Source organism: Tachyglossus aculeatus, chromosome 3 (assembly GCF_015852505.1).
Source record: "Tachyglossus aculeatus isolate mTacAcu1 chromosome 3, mTacAcu1.pri, whole genome shotgun sequence".
In the NCBI taxonomy this organism is placed as follows: Eukaryota; Metazoa; Chordata; class Mammalia; order Monotremata; family Tachyglossidae; genus Tachyglossus; species Tachyglossus aculeatus.
In genome coordinates this window covers 78,944,053-78,957,206 of record NC_052068.1, presented here as the reverse complement: position 1 = coordinate 78,957,206, position 13,154 = coordinate 78,944,053, and the positions used below count along the sequence as shown (strand labels likewise).

The 13,154-nt window shown below is 40.2% G+C and overlaps 1 protein-coding gene across 9 annotated transcripts in view; it reads left to right on the top strand.

Annotated features, from left to right (window-relative positions):
- Nucleotides 1-13,154, top strand: part of NEDD4L (NEDD4 like E3 ubiquitin protein ligase) — a 431,023-nt gene that overhangs the window by 363,899 nt on the left and 53,970 nt on the right. For 6 of the 9 annotated variants that reach the window (XM_038743604.1, XM_038743602.1, XM_038743601.1 and 3 more), the window contains 4 exons: nucleotides 2,710-2,841; nucleotides 3,714-3,833; nucleotides 7,750-7,947; nucleotides 11,629-11,754. The exons of 1 other annotated variant lie outside the window; for it this stretch is intronic. In XM_038743604.1, coding sequence (XP_038599532.1) covers nucleotides 2,710-2,841; nucleotides 3,714-3,833; nucleotides 7,750-7,947; nucleotides 11,629-11,754 — 576 coding nt within the window. The remainder of the gene's footprint in view (nucleotides 1-2,709; nucleotides 2,842-3,713; nucleotides 3,834-7,749; nucleotides 7,948-11,628; nucleotides 11,755-13,154) is intronic. 2 more of the 9 variants (XM_038743605.1, XM_038743603.1) reach the window with 1 other exon arrangement.

Genomic DNA, 13,154 nt, shown 5'->3' with positions numbered 1-13,154 from the left:
TAGGTTGGATTAAAGAAAAAAAACTGATCCATAATATACCCTCATTTACCAACAAAACCTAGTTCAACAACAGAGGTTGAGCAGTCTCTGTAAAATCTTTCTCACATAAACACATCTGAAAATTGTTTGGATTCATTGTTTTATAGTTTCATTTAATAACTTGGAAAAATCTCTCAGATGGCATCTTATACTTTTGTAGCAAATATGTGTCAACTAAAATCAGCTAAAGGCTTAAGTGTCTTCATTAGTAGGGAGAATTCTTATCTTGATTCTGGAGTTGTGAAGTGTTCCCAGTTAGGAAATATATTTGATGCAACCAGAAATTCTTTAAGACAGTCTCTAATGCTTCCATTGTCATTCTGATCTCAAGCTTTCACCAGCATCTTGCAGTGTACTAGAGCTAACAGCAATTTGTAAAATTTTGATCTTGAGTGACACTTGTGAAGCAGCAGTGGGCTTTAAGGAAGAGCCACATTCTTGAACCCTCACTTCCAAAAAAGTTTTATCCTGTGGAATTTCAGTATTCAGTGAAGACTGCCAATCCAAGAACTGTACTCTGTGATAGGAAGTAGGGCAGATTTTCTCTCACCCACAGAATCATTAAGCCAGGTTAACCCACTTTTTTATGTCTGAGCGTCTTTGCAACTCTATTCTTGCTATAAGTAATGGATTTTTAAGTTTAGGGCATAACTCCTAGTTCTGATTAGTTTTAAATTGATTTCAAGTGCATATCATCCCTTCTGGCCTAAGAGATCTGTCCTCAGGGGTTGAAAAAAGTATAAATTGGAGAGTTTTGAGAAACTTCTTAATCTATCTCTCCATCACTGACCTGGGAGCCAAGATTGTAGAACCTGTTGTAATTAATATAGTTCAGTGGCTCTGCGGTTTGTTTTTGCATTAAAATGGAGGTGACAATATTGTTAACTCACATGGATAATGTAAGATTGAAAAGACAAACTAAAATTTTAAAGTTATTATGGATGTATGTGTGTGACTCAGCTGAACTGATTTTATTTTAGGTAGTAAAAAGCATCTGATGCAATGTTATTCAAAAAACCAAGACTTGATGCCATGGCTGCCCTCAGCCCTTGGATTCGTCATAAAGCTTCAAGCTGAATTATTGGTTGCAACCATTAGAGTTCTTATGTGTTAGGTGCTTATGCTCACAAATTTGAAAAAGTCCTCTTACATACATGGGCAGTTTGTTCAGTTAACAATGCATAATCTAGGTCTAGTCCTTAGAGATCTTACTTTCGAATGAACCTCCTAGTGATCTATGTCAGAACATGAATAGAGGGATCATTGATTTAGCTTTTGGAATGTATGGATCACAGTTTTGGAAGGAGGCCGATTCGATTGAGACCTTTCATGTTTATCCAAGATTATTATTTGTCTCTTCATTGAAATAAAATTTCATTTGTGGAGTCAGAAAAAAAGATCACAGTGGGCAAGATATCTCAGGCATGCTTTGGAAAAAGGAGAAATAAATAGCCTTTGAGGAGTACATTTTCATCAGGAAGTCATTTCTTCAGAGAATAATCTTGCTTTCCCTTTGTCATGTTCTCTGAATCGCTGAATTAGTTGCCTCATGGGCTGAATTAATTCTTCTTTAGAACATGGTGCCCAGTATGCTCAATAGCCTCTTTGACCTCTTGCAGAAAGTTTCCTAAATTACTCAGCACCCTTCCATGTTAATATGAGCCTTGCCTTTTCCAAATAGAACACACGCCAATCTCCTAATTAACACCAAGTCTCTCTGACCTTCTCCTTTACCAAAACTTTGGGGAGATTTATCTGTGTGCAATGGAGGCCAAAAGACTTGGAGGAGGAGAGAAGTGCTAATACTTTAAACACAGAGAAGCAGCATGGCATAGTGGAAAGAGCCTGGGCTAGGGAGACAGAGGACCTGGGTTCTAATCCCAGCTCTGCCACTTGTCTGCTGTGTGACCTTGGGCAAGTTGCTTAATTACTCTGTGCTTCAGTTACCTAATCTGTAAAATGAGGACCGTTAGCCCTTATGTGGGACAGCGGCTGGCCAACCCAATTATCTTGCATCTACTCCTGCATTTAGTACAGTGTCTGATACCACAATTATTATTGTTATCAGTTTCATTAGTAAGACAAGCTTGCATTTCACAGCCAGACTGTACACAGCCAGAATGTGCTTAGCACTGTTCTTCAAGAATTCCATTGCAATACTGTTGGCCATTTTGTGGTTGGAGAAAATTAGGCAGCAGAGGTTGGGAAACATCTCCATCTTGGATACCGAGAAACCCCTGTCATCAAGAAGCTTCGGGCATACCCAAAAAGCTTGCAAGGTGTGGCAAGGAACATTTGACTTTGGGGAGAACATTAACTTGACAGAAGAATCTCTAAACTGAGCAACTTTGATTGCACCCTAACTCTTCCTACAGTCACACAGCCTTGACCCATCAGTTGCAGTTGGCTGCAGGGCATGAACTTGTTTCTGAATTTAGCCCATGTGGCTATGTAGCTGTGTGGTGTAAATCGTCTGAGCCATAGGGTCTGTGAATCTGACGTGTTAAGGCCAATCAAAATTGGTGCTCTTTTAAGAAACATCATTCCAGTATTGATTCTGCTTTGTAATATATAAACTGTGTAGCATTCCCTGGGGTTGTCTAGGAGAAAATAATGTTTCAAGCTGTTCAGAGACAAATTAAAATAATGGCAATTTCTTGCATGTAACAGCCATCAGTAGCCTATGTACATACTACGCCGGGCCTACCTTCAGGCTGGGAAGAACGGAAAGATGCCAAGGGACGCACGTACTATGTCAATCATAACAATCGAACCACAACTTGGACTCGACCTATCATGCAGGTAGGAAGATTGCCCTCTGACATGAAATTTCAGGCAACAGAATTTTAAAATGTCCCAAATTCAGCCATTGTCTCAAGGTTTCTTTCAGTGTCCTTAAAATCTGTCCTTTGCATTGATGAGGTTATAAGGAGAACTGTATTTCACTCCCTAAAAATATTTCCATTTCAGAGTAGTAAAATGCCTCTGGGAACATTTCTGCCTTGTCACCCAAATAGAACTGCCCTTGGCTGTGTTGTTTTAGAAGGTTAAATTACAGCATGGTCCAGAGGAAGGAGCATTGGCCAGAAAGTCAAGGAACTGGCTTTTGACTCCTTTCTTGGCCACTAGCCTCTCTGTGACTGACCCTGAAGAAGTCACAACCTCTCCAGGCCTCAGTTTCCATATCTGTAAAATGGGGAATATAAATCTTGCTTGCCCCTACCTCACAGAGATTTTTGTGAGAAGAAAATGAAATGAATGATGTTCAAGCACTTTGAAAAAAAAATGAATTCAAGGAATTACTATGCTAAGGACTTTGAATTAAGACTGTGAGCCCCACGTGGGACAACCTAATTACCTTGTGCCTTCCCCAGTGCTTGGCACATAGTAAGTGCTTAACAAATGCCATCATTATTATCGTTATTATTATTATTAAAAGCAATCCCTCACAGTGTGGAGTTAATATCTTTGAGGCTGTTGCTTAATCTAGAATTTTTTTAAATTTCTGTTAAATGTTTTTACCCCTCCTCCCCCTAGTATTATTTTGAATGGTTTCCTGTAGGCTTTTGAAGTACGTTCAATCTTTTGTTGCTGCTGTTATTGTTGTTGCTTTCGGTTGCACAAGTTAAAGAGGGATGTGGAAGGCTCCTAACTTGTTTTTGCCTCTGGAATAGCTTGCTGAAGATGGTGCGACCGGGTCAGCAGCAAACAGTAACAACCACCTAAGTGAACCACAGATACGTCGGCCTCGTAGCCTCAGTTCACCCACAGTAACTTTGTCTGCTCCCCTGGAGGTGAGAAATATTTCTCATCTAACAAGGAATCTCTTGTATCCTCTGACTTTTCTTTCATTCTTCCTGCTGCCCTCAGCTTTCTCTCCAGTCCTGCAGCCAGCCTCATTCTTCTTGTCCCAGTTAGTTGTCTGTGTTATGGTGGTGGTGATGATGGTGGAGGTTGTGGTTGTTGGTGTTGTTTCTGTGCAACTTTCATGCAAACTTCTCTGTTTCACTCCAAAATAATTCTCATGTTCACTTGACTAGGATTTGGTCCTGGGAGAGAGGGGTCATTTTCCAAGCTTGAATTTCACCTATCATTGCTGTGTTTCATGTACAATACCCACCTGTCACATGCAACATGCATAATAATTCTTTCCAATGCCAAAGGCTACATCCCATGTTGTATTTGCTGTTTTAATCGCAGTAAAAGGCAGTTTCTGTTTCTGCTAGGTGTAGACCCCCGTTTTTATAGTGAAGAATTCAGAGTACCTACATTGGGATTTTTCATGTTAAAATCGTGGAGTCATAACTGAACATCTGCTTGAGGTGTCATCCTTCTTTATAAGTTGGACACTTCCCCTTCAGTTTCCCAGTATATCTGACACTTATAAAATGACGGTAACCAGTTTTTACAGTTCCCTGTAGAATAAGGTGCATATTCACTCAAAATAGCAGGTGCTTTCGCATAGTACACTTCAGTCTTCCATGTTGGCAGATTACAGATAGTGGCACCACCACCTCACCCATACAGATTGTGAACATGTTTTCTTCATAGGTCATGAAGTCATAGCAACCCCTAGTACAGAGTCATGGGTCCTTAGGAGGCACCTAGTTCAGTGTTTGCACCTCGTGGGTACTTAAGAAACAACCACAGTCAAACTAAATTGATTCGGTTAGAATTGGAAAGCATTTACTTGGACAACCACGTTTCAGCTTCAGAGAGAATCTTTTCAGTGAGGCTGGTAAACAACATTTAAGGTAAATGAGATAAAAACGCATTCATTTTCCAGGTTTTGCATCTCAAGCAAATTGTGTCTCCAGGGAAAAACTATCGAAAGTATGTGGTGTGGCTGGTATTTGAAATTGTATGTAGGAGAGGATATTACTCTCCTCTTAGAGGAGACTGGGGAAAATGGCCAGGTGCTGCTTTTGGACAGCGTGGTCTTTCTGTCTTAGAGTACCAAATGATGTTCCTGGGAGAATGGATGGATGAGAGATTTAAAGGCTTCTGCCCTCTTTTCTCAGTTCCTTTCCACTTCTGTTCGTGTTCTTCCTTCTCCTCCCCAGTTGCCCCCCTCTCAGTGTTATCCAATTAAATGTTATCACCCTCTAAACCAAAAGCACACCCTCTAGACTGTAAACCCCTTGTAGACAGGAAACATGTCTACGAACTCTGTTCTGTTGTACTCTCTCAAGTGCTCTGTACAGTGCTCTGCACACAGTAGGCACTCAATAATTATGAATGATCCGATGAATTAAAAGTGTCCATGTTTATCCTGATAGCTGGGATTTGAATCATAGAATCCTAGCGCTGGAAGAAACCATGAGAAGTTGGCTTGGTCAGCTCCCTTACCTTTCGGCAGATGAATGAATGTTCAAAACATACAGGAAAGATGCTGTGGGTGGGTTACCCCACAAGATTTTCCTGAAACTAGTGCCTTAATCCATGATAACATCCAGGTGTACCTTGTAAGGGTCTGCAATATGTTCCAAGGAAAATTTAGATAAGGTGCCCAATCAATTATTTGATGGTTGTAGAAGTTGCCCAATAAACTATTTGATAGTTGTATTTTATCTTACACAATATCTACTGATCACTAATCATCCAGTCAATCTTTCTGTGTCTCCCAACCACATCAGCAGGATTCTTGTCTCAGTAAGTCTCATTCAGCCAATCCGTACACCATCTCAAAATAGTAATCTACTTTTCCCATTTCATACTCTTATTCTGTTCTTATTTCTATTACTAATCTCTTGCATGAGTCCTTGTTAAAATAGGTACATATGAAAATAAATACCTATTTGTATGTTTTGGCAGGAATGTATGTGCATACGTGAGCACGTGTTTTGGTTAGAGTTATCAGATTTATAACTGAAAAAAACCATATTAACCCAATCGTTGCTCTTAATTTCACTATTACATATTCATTCTATTTTGACTTGGTCCCAGTTATACTCCATGGAGCAATTATTCATCTTGGAATTACGGATTTTATATTGGGAAGTGATCACATTGTCTTGGCAGGCTGTAGAATGAGTCAAGCCAGGAAGAGTTACTCAGTCCTTCTGGAAGATTGGTTCTCACTCTCATGGTCCCTCATAGTGGAGAATAGCAACTTTGTGTTCCTTTTCACTCCTGCAGTGGGACCCTCTTGCTCCTTTCCCATTTTCTTATCTCCTTTAAAAGGTCCCTCAGTTTTCTTTTGCCCCTTTGTGAAACTGCTGCCTCTTCTTCCTCCTGGGTGCTATCTGCATTCTCTCACATCATCAGAGTTCCTGGCACTAGGTTTCCGCTTGAGTTTAGCCCATCTTTTAACCCTTTTCCGAGGTCCATTTGTCCCTTTTCCTTCCCTCCTTTTCCTCTTCCAAGTTTATGCCAGCTGTTCAGAGACCTCAAACAGTTTCCCCTCCAACTCCCAACTCTCTATTCCTTTCATTCTGTTCAAACTGTTTCCTTTGTGCTGCCATCTGCTCTCAAGAATCCTGGAGAAGTGGTAGGGAGCTATTCAGTTGAGGCCATTGAGGGTATAAGGAGGCCAGTGGAAGCATAATTCATTTCATGTTCACCACAGCTTCTGGAGGTAAATGAGGGGCGGACAAAGGTGGGGCCCCGGAAAGACAGAGCAGCTGCAGTTGCTGGGAACGTCCGCGGAAAGGATCTGGCCCTAAGCCTCCAGCAAAGTGGCAGAGTCTGTGCCACCCTCAGATATCCTGAGAAGCAGCATGGCTCTATGGGAAGAGCAAGGGCTTGGGAGTCAGAGGTTGTGGGTTCTAATCCCGGCTCTGCCACTTGTCAGCTGTGTGACTTTGGGCAAGTCACTTCACTTCTCTGTGGCCCAGTTACCTCATCTGTAAAATGGGGATTAAGACTGTGAGTTCCACATGGGACAACTGGATAATCTTGTAGCTATCCCAGTGCTTAGAACAGTGCTTGGCACATAGTAAGCGCTTAACAAATACCATTATTATTATTATTATCATTATATCCTCAGTCTGGAGTGGCAACCACAAGCCACCCCTGTTTTACCTAGCCAATTTAGGGCTGCATACTGCAGTGAAAAGATGGAGCATGGGGGCAAAAAAGGAGCTAGGATTTTTACAGTGGAGAACTTCTGGTAGTGGACAAGCCTCAATCAATCAGTGGGATTTATTGAGCACTTACTGTGTACAGAGCACTGTACCAAAAGCTTGGGAGAGTACTATGCAACCAAGTTAGTAGACATGTTCCCTGTCCATAAGGAGCTTACAGTCTAGAGCTAATAGGTCAGGAAACGTCCATGTTTGGCCTTTTATCTCAGTTGGAAACTTTCCCAGGACTCATCAGAGTCCAGCTGAAACTACTGTGGAAGCAGTCACATGTTTAATGGGCTTCCCTGACTACAAACACGTTAGAATCAGAGCCTGAGTCCAAGCCTTCCTTCCTTCAGTCCATAAGCTTACAAGCACCAAATACACTGATTGGTACTGTTCTGCACACAGTATGTGCTCAATAAATGTTATTGATTGATCGATTGACTTACTGTGATGATGGCTTGGTATTCTAGCTCCACTGTAGGACTCAGTGCATTGCAAGCAGCCAAACCTGTTGCCAATCTCTGACTTTCCATATATCCCCAGTCCAACTGTGCCAACCAAATAGGACACCCACCTAACCATCAAGGCAGCCCAGCGCCCAACACTGAGTCGAGTTCTCACAATTGATTTAATTCCATAGGGTGCCAAAGATTCGCCCGTTCGCCGAGCTGTGAAGGACACTCTTTCCAATCCACAGTCCCCACAGCCCTCACCTTACAATTCTCCAAAGCCTCAGCACAAAGTGACACAAAGCTTCTTGCCACCTGGTTGGGAGATGCGGATTGCTCCAAATGGCCGACCCTTCTTCATTGATCATAATACAAAGACGACCACATGGGTAAGGCTTTTTTTTTGGAATATCCTTTCCTACTCTTCGCAGTTAATTCATCAGAGTGTGCGTGGTCCAAATATTCCTTCTCAACTACAGTTGGTGTCATCACCTTAATTATTATAATCTGGTGATCGTGTTTCTTTTCCCTTGGCCAGAGCTTTTCCACTGGAGAGATAGGTGCTGATTCTGCATGGCCCACCAGGTGATGCTTGGCCTAAGCCCCTTAAGTAGACTACTGTGGTGGTTGCTAGAGTACTGTAGACACATCTCTGTGTCCCTTTGAGGTTAAACTCTTTTACTCTGTCACTGTGTGTTGTTTTAGATCTTCATTCTGGACCTGTCACCAGTCCCTTTCTGCCTCTTAGAGAGGCTCTAGTGCAACAGAAGTGGCCTCTAAAAGCAGTTCAGAAGCAATGCCCGTCATCAATAAGTTGTTGATGGCAAAATTCCATTGCAGTATCGTAATTTTCGTTTATCGGCAAAATTTAGAATATGGCCAATTTAACTTCATTGTAGAGCAGTTTGAGTACTTTTGAAGATAGGTCTCTTATCAACCTAACAGAGTAATAAAAATGGCTTGCTATAAAAAAAACTAATCTAATTCTAGAAGTCTGGACTCATTTTCTGTGTATTTTTAGTATAAGTGAAGGGAAGATGATTTCCACATATTTGTCAGCTGACCATGAATTAGAGACCATGCTGTCTGTTCCAAGGGATTAAGCAGTTTAACTTGCCTGTTTTTCAGATGTTCTCTAATTCCCCATTTCCCTTCATTTTTACTATAAGCATCAATCATGAAAAGTGAATTGCAATCAAATGTGGCATTTCTTTGGGTGTAACCTTGAGTGAGTTCTTATCTGTGCTTTTACTTTCTTTGTGAATCTGACTATTCATATATTATTTCAGTCTTCAGTTTAACTTATTCCACATGTTTCAGAATGATGAATGATAACCTTAGTATTTGGGGGCAATGAAATTGGTTTATGGGTGAACTCTTACTTAAAATTTCAAGTGAATTCCTTTATTGAAAACTCAATACAATAAATACTGGTCTTCATTATTTATTGGCTATTTTCTACAGTTACGATTTAGGTGACACCAGACAATTTTCCAACTTTTCAGACCGTTTAGCTATTTTCCTGAGAATGTTGGTAGTAAACTCTCATTGCTGTCTGACCAAATCAGTGTCACAATTGTTTCAAATAGTTCCCTGGTTTCCTAGCCAGCTATCTGATTAGAATGTTACTCCAAGTGTTGGCCGGATGTTTCATCTGGGCAAGTTAACTGAAACTGAACTTTGGGGTTCTTTTTTTTGGTTTTTGTCATTTTTTTTAAACAAAGTGGTAATTCAGCCAAAATGCTGAATATAGTTTACCTTGTTTAAAAAGTTTAATTCAATGAGTGTTTTCACAAATATTCACTCTATCTCTGAGAACTTCTTCATGCTCACCAGAGCCCACCATCAATTTTAAGGAAAAACAATTGAATTCAGGAATTGAAAAACCTAAAAGAATGGCCTGATAGAAGCTTTAATCCAGTCTTTTTCCATCCCCAACTTCACCTCTGCCAGAGGTATTGACAGCACCTATACATTATCCCCTGCCCACCACCCCCAGGTGTAGAAGGTGGAATGTCACCTGATCTCCCTGCCCAGAGACTCTGATGTGGCCTCCAGGCCAAAATGGTGCTCACCTTTGACCTAGAACATTGTCTAAAGTGACAAATATCTCTTTGTATTTCCAGACAAAGAAACCTACCAGCTGAGTTCTACTTCTAAAGTTTCAAATCACCATTCAGTTTACTTTAAGGATCTTAGATACTTTCAAATGTGTGGCATATTTTTTTTTTTTTTAATTTGGGGCACCTGCCCTACAGATGGATATATGAGAACATCTTCTTACATTTGTTTGGGTAAAAGGAGATTTTTGTGACTTTTGAAAACGTGAACTATTGGCTGTGATGTTTTTGTAGTCATAGTAAATAACCCTGTTGTAATTTTTAAAGTTAGCCTGAGAATTACATAGTCAACCTGGTTATTAATTTACCTTTGCCATATTTTTCAAATCTATTAAAATCCAAAGCAAATGTGATACTAAGCTGAAAAGTAGTGTCCCTGTTTTCTAAATGGCATGGAGTTGATTCATTTTAAACTCTGTTTAACAGAGTTAAACTCTGTTACATTAGTGTAGTGTGTGTTGGTTTTCTTTTGAGGCTTCTTATTTCCTTCTATTATTGTGACAGTAAATCCTGAACTAGAAATTGGAGCCCCAGAAATTGGGGGTGGATATAGAAAATGGGTGGATTAGTGTTGAATGGATTAGTGTTTGGAGCCACTGTGCCTTGCCAATGTAAGCTATGATTTTAGTCATTTGAATTACCTTAGTAATCAAATACTCTAGCCTTTCACAGCCTTTCATATCCCCACTGCAGTCACACTTGCTGTTGAATATATTTATTTAAAGAGCATAAGCTTTGATAAGTGAATGAAGCCCATCTTTTTCTGCTGATTTTCTTTTACACCCGGATACTCCCTCCTTCAGCAATTTACAGAGCTACTTTGCGCAAGCTAATTTTCTGTTATTTAAAGCATATATGTTTGCTTTACGTATATATATACACACTATATGCACTATAAAAAATTATGTATATATTTATTGTTGTGAAAATCTCCGCACGACCATCTGTCCGACAATATATACACACATATATATAATTTTAAGTTCCATGATTAACAAGGAAGTTCCGCAGATGACAGTGTTTTCAAAGTCTGATCAACAGTAATCATATTCTTCAACACAACCGCATTGTGTTTCCAAAAGAAAGACCTTCAGACCGGTTCTTCAGTGGAAGAATGACTTTGAGTTGTGTGTTTGTTTTGACAAAGGTAAGAGGGAGACTCTTTGGAGATCATTTTCAGGCCATTTTCAGGCATAACCATAGCTTTCATTAATCCTATTTTCTTGTGAAAGAAAGAGAGAGAGAGAGAGAGAGAGAGAGAGAGAGAGAGAGAGAGAGAGAGAAAACCGAACTTGAACAGTACAGCTATTCTTGGACTCCAGCATTTCCACAGAAGAGAGCAAACTGGTATGGCAGGTTAGTTGGGATACTGAAAACAACCACTCTTCTCTTCCAGTGGGGCCACATTGATGGCTCTCATAAAGATTCAGTGGGAACAAAAATATTCAAAGAATTTAGGGCAAAGCTTCACCTACTTCAACTTTTCTTTCAACAGAGGTGTGCCATCTCCCGTTTGAGGGAGAAGGAATAAGTAATTATAACATAAAAATTGAATGTGCTGTGATGGTGTCCTTGGTAAGATAACTGGAATATGGTTTGACAGCAGCAGAAGAGCTCTGCTTTTTGTTTTCTTTGTTCTCTTTGCTTTGTCTCTAAACTGATGGCTTATTTGCATTGTTAAAGACTCCAGCTTCCCTAAAAGTTTTCAAGGCTGCATTCTTCTCAGCTCTTTTTTCCTCTAAGTGATGTTCTTCTTTCCCCTTCTCATTACTTTATTTTATTCTCTATATTTGGGGCCAGAATAATCTTCCCCATCTTACTAAACACCAACCAGTTTTTGGTTTCAAAAAGCAGCCCCAGAAGAAAACTTTTATGGTCCTCAAAATTCACAAGGGCATATGAAGTTCCTTTTAAAAGAAATTTAGCTCTCATTGGCTGTCTCTTCCTCAGCTGATACCCAGCAGAGTACTGATCACACGGAGCTGTACTGATGTTGAAGTTACTGGTGAAGAGGCAGAGAATGGGGGCAACCAGCCATGCTCTCTGCTCAGTTCGGTTAGAAACACAGCATCAAAAGCAAGTATCATTCAAGTGAAACAAAAAAGACTGGAAAGTGTGGAAAGTATGGCAGGAGCATCCAACAGTCTTATGTTGTAACTTTTAGAGGTCTTTGGTTTTATACGGAGGAAAAAAAAAATGTGTGTGTACTGCCTGGAGCATTTGTGATTGGCCTTTATGTTGCTTTACTGTGCCAGCCATTTCACATATCTCGGCATTAGCGTTTATCTTACTGCTTCTTTGGTTTGGTCCCATTTGTCCCCGTTCATTTGTTATCATCAGGTTATACCATTAAGGCGATTAAATATCGTGCACGTCTGAGGAGGAAAAAATCCAGTTTGAGTATATTATTCCAAGGCACAATTGTTCTTCACAGGAGCTACATATAGGACCGGCTTTCGCATAGTAACAATTGCTGAATAGGACACGCCATATAGGTGAAGACTTTAGTTTTTCTCAGTTTTCAAAGAGACTTAAAGAGGTTGGGAAATAGTCCAGCAGTTTACTCCTGTCACTGGACTTCAACAGAAATCCAACTGCCAGAGAAAATAGCCAATTCATTTGATTGACTTCATGAGTGCGGAAATCCCCCTCAGGCCGCTAATTGACTGAAATCTTCCCAAAATATACTGGCACTGTACTAAGCTCTGGGGCAGATACAAAATCATTAGGTCCCACATGGGGCTTACTGTCTAGCAGGGAGAACAAGCATTGAGTCTAAGGCAAAGTTTAGGAGACAGTGAGGCAGTGGTTGCCCTAATGTTTGAGCCTTCCCTCTGCTCTCTTCTATCCAGCTGGGAAATTATTTGTGAATGAGGAGTGATAATCTCCTCTTCCTCTCCTTAGCCTTATTCAGCTGGGAATAGAAGGAAAGAACACCATTCCTGCACTGGGTCAACTAAAATAATTCCAATTACAACTTGGCATCTAGGAGTTGGGGCTCATAGAGGAGAAAGATTCAGAAGTCTTTTAGTTCTATGGTAGGATGCCTCGAAAATGATAGGCATTCAGTAACTACTGTTGATAGAGATAATACTAAATTAACAGACTCACTTGAAGTTTGGGGCATTGTTTGAAGGCTACTTAGATGTATGCATGTGATATAAAAAGTATACAGTAAAGGCAGCAGTAGAAAGGAGAATAAAAGTCTTTGACCTAGAAGTAGAACAGAAATATGAAGTGGTCTATGTGTAGGTGGTTGCCCCAGATTTTTTCCCTACATTAAGAAGTTTCCACGTTGACTATGCAGATTTTGTTGTAACTTAACTCTAGCATGCAACACTAAGGAAATGCAGGTAACAGTATGTGTACCATTGATTGTCCTTTTATGTCTGGCAATGATTATCATGCTTCATTGCCAGTTTTGGTTGTAAGTTGTAACATTATTGCATTCATTTGATTTGCATCATGAGACAAAG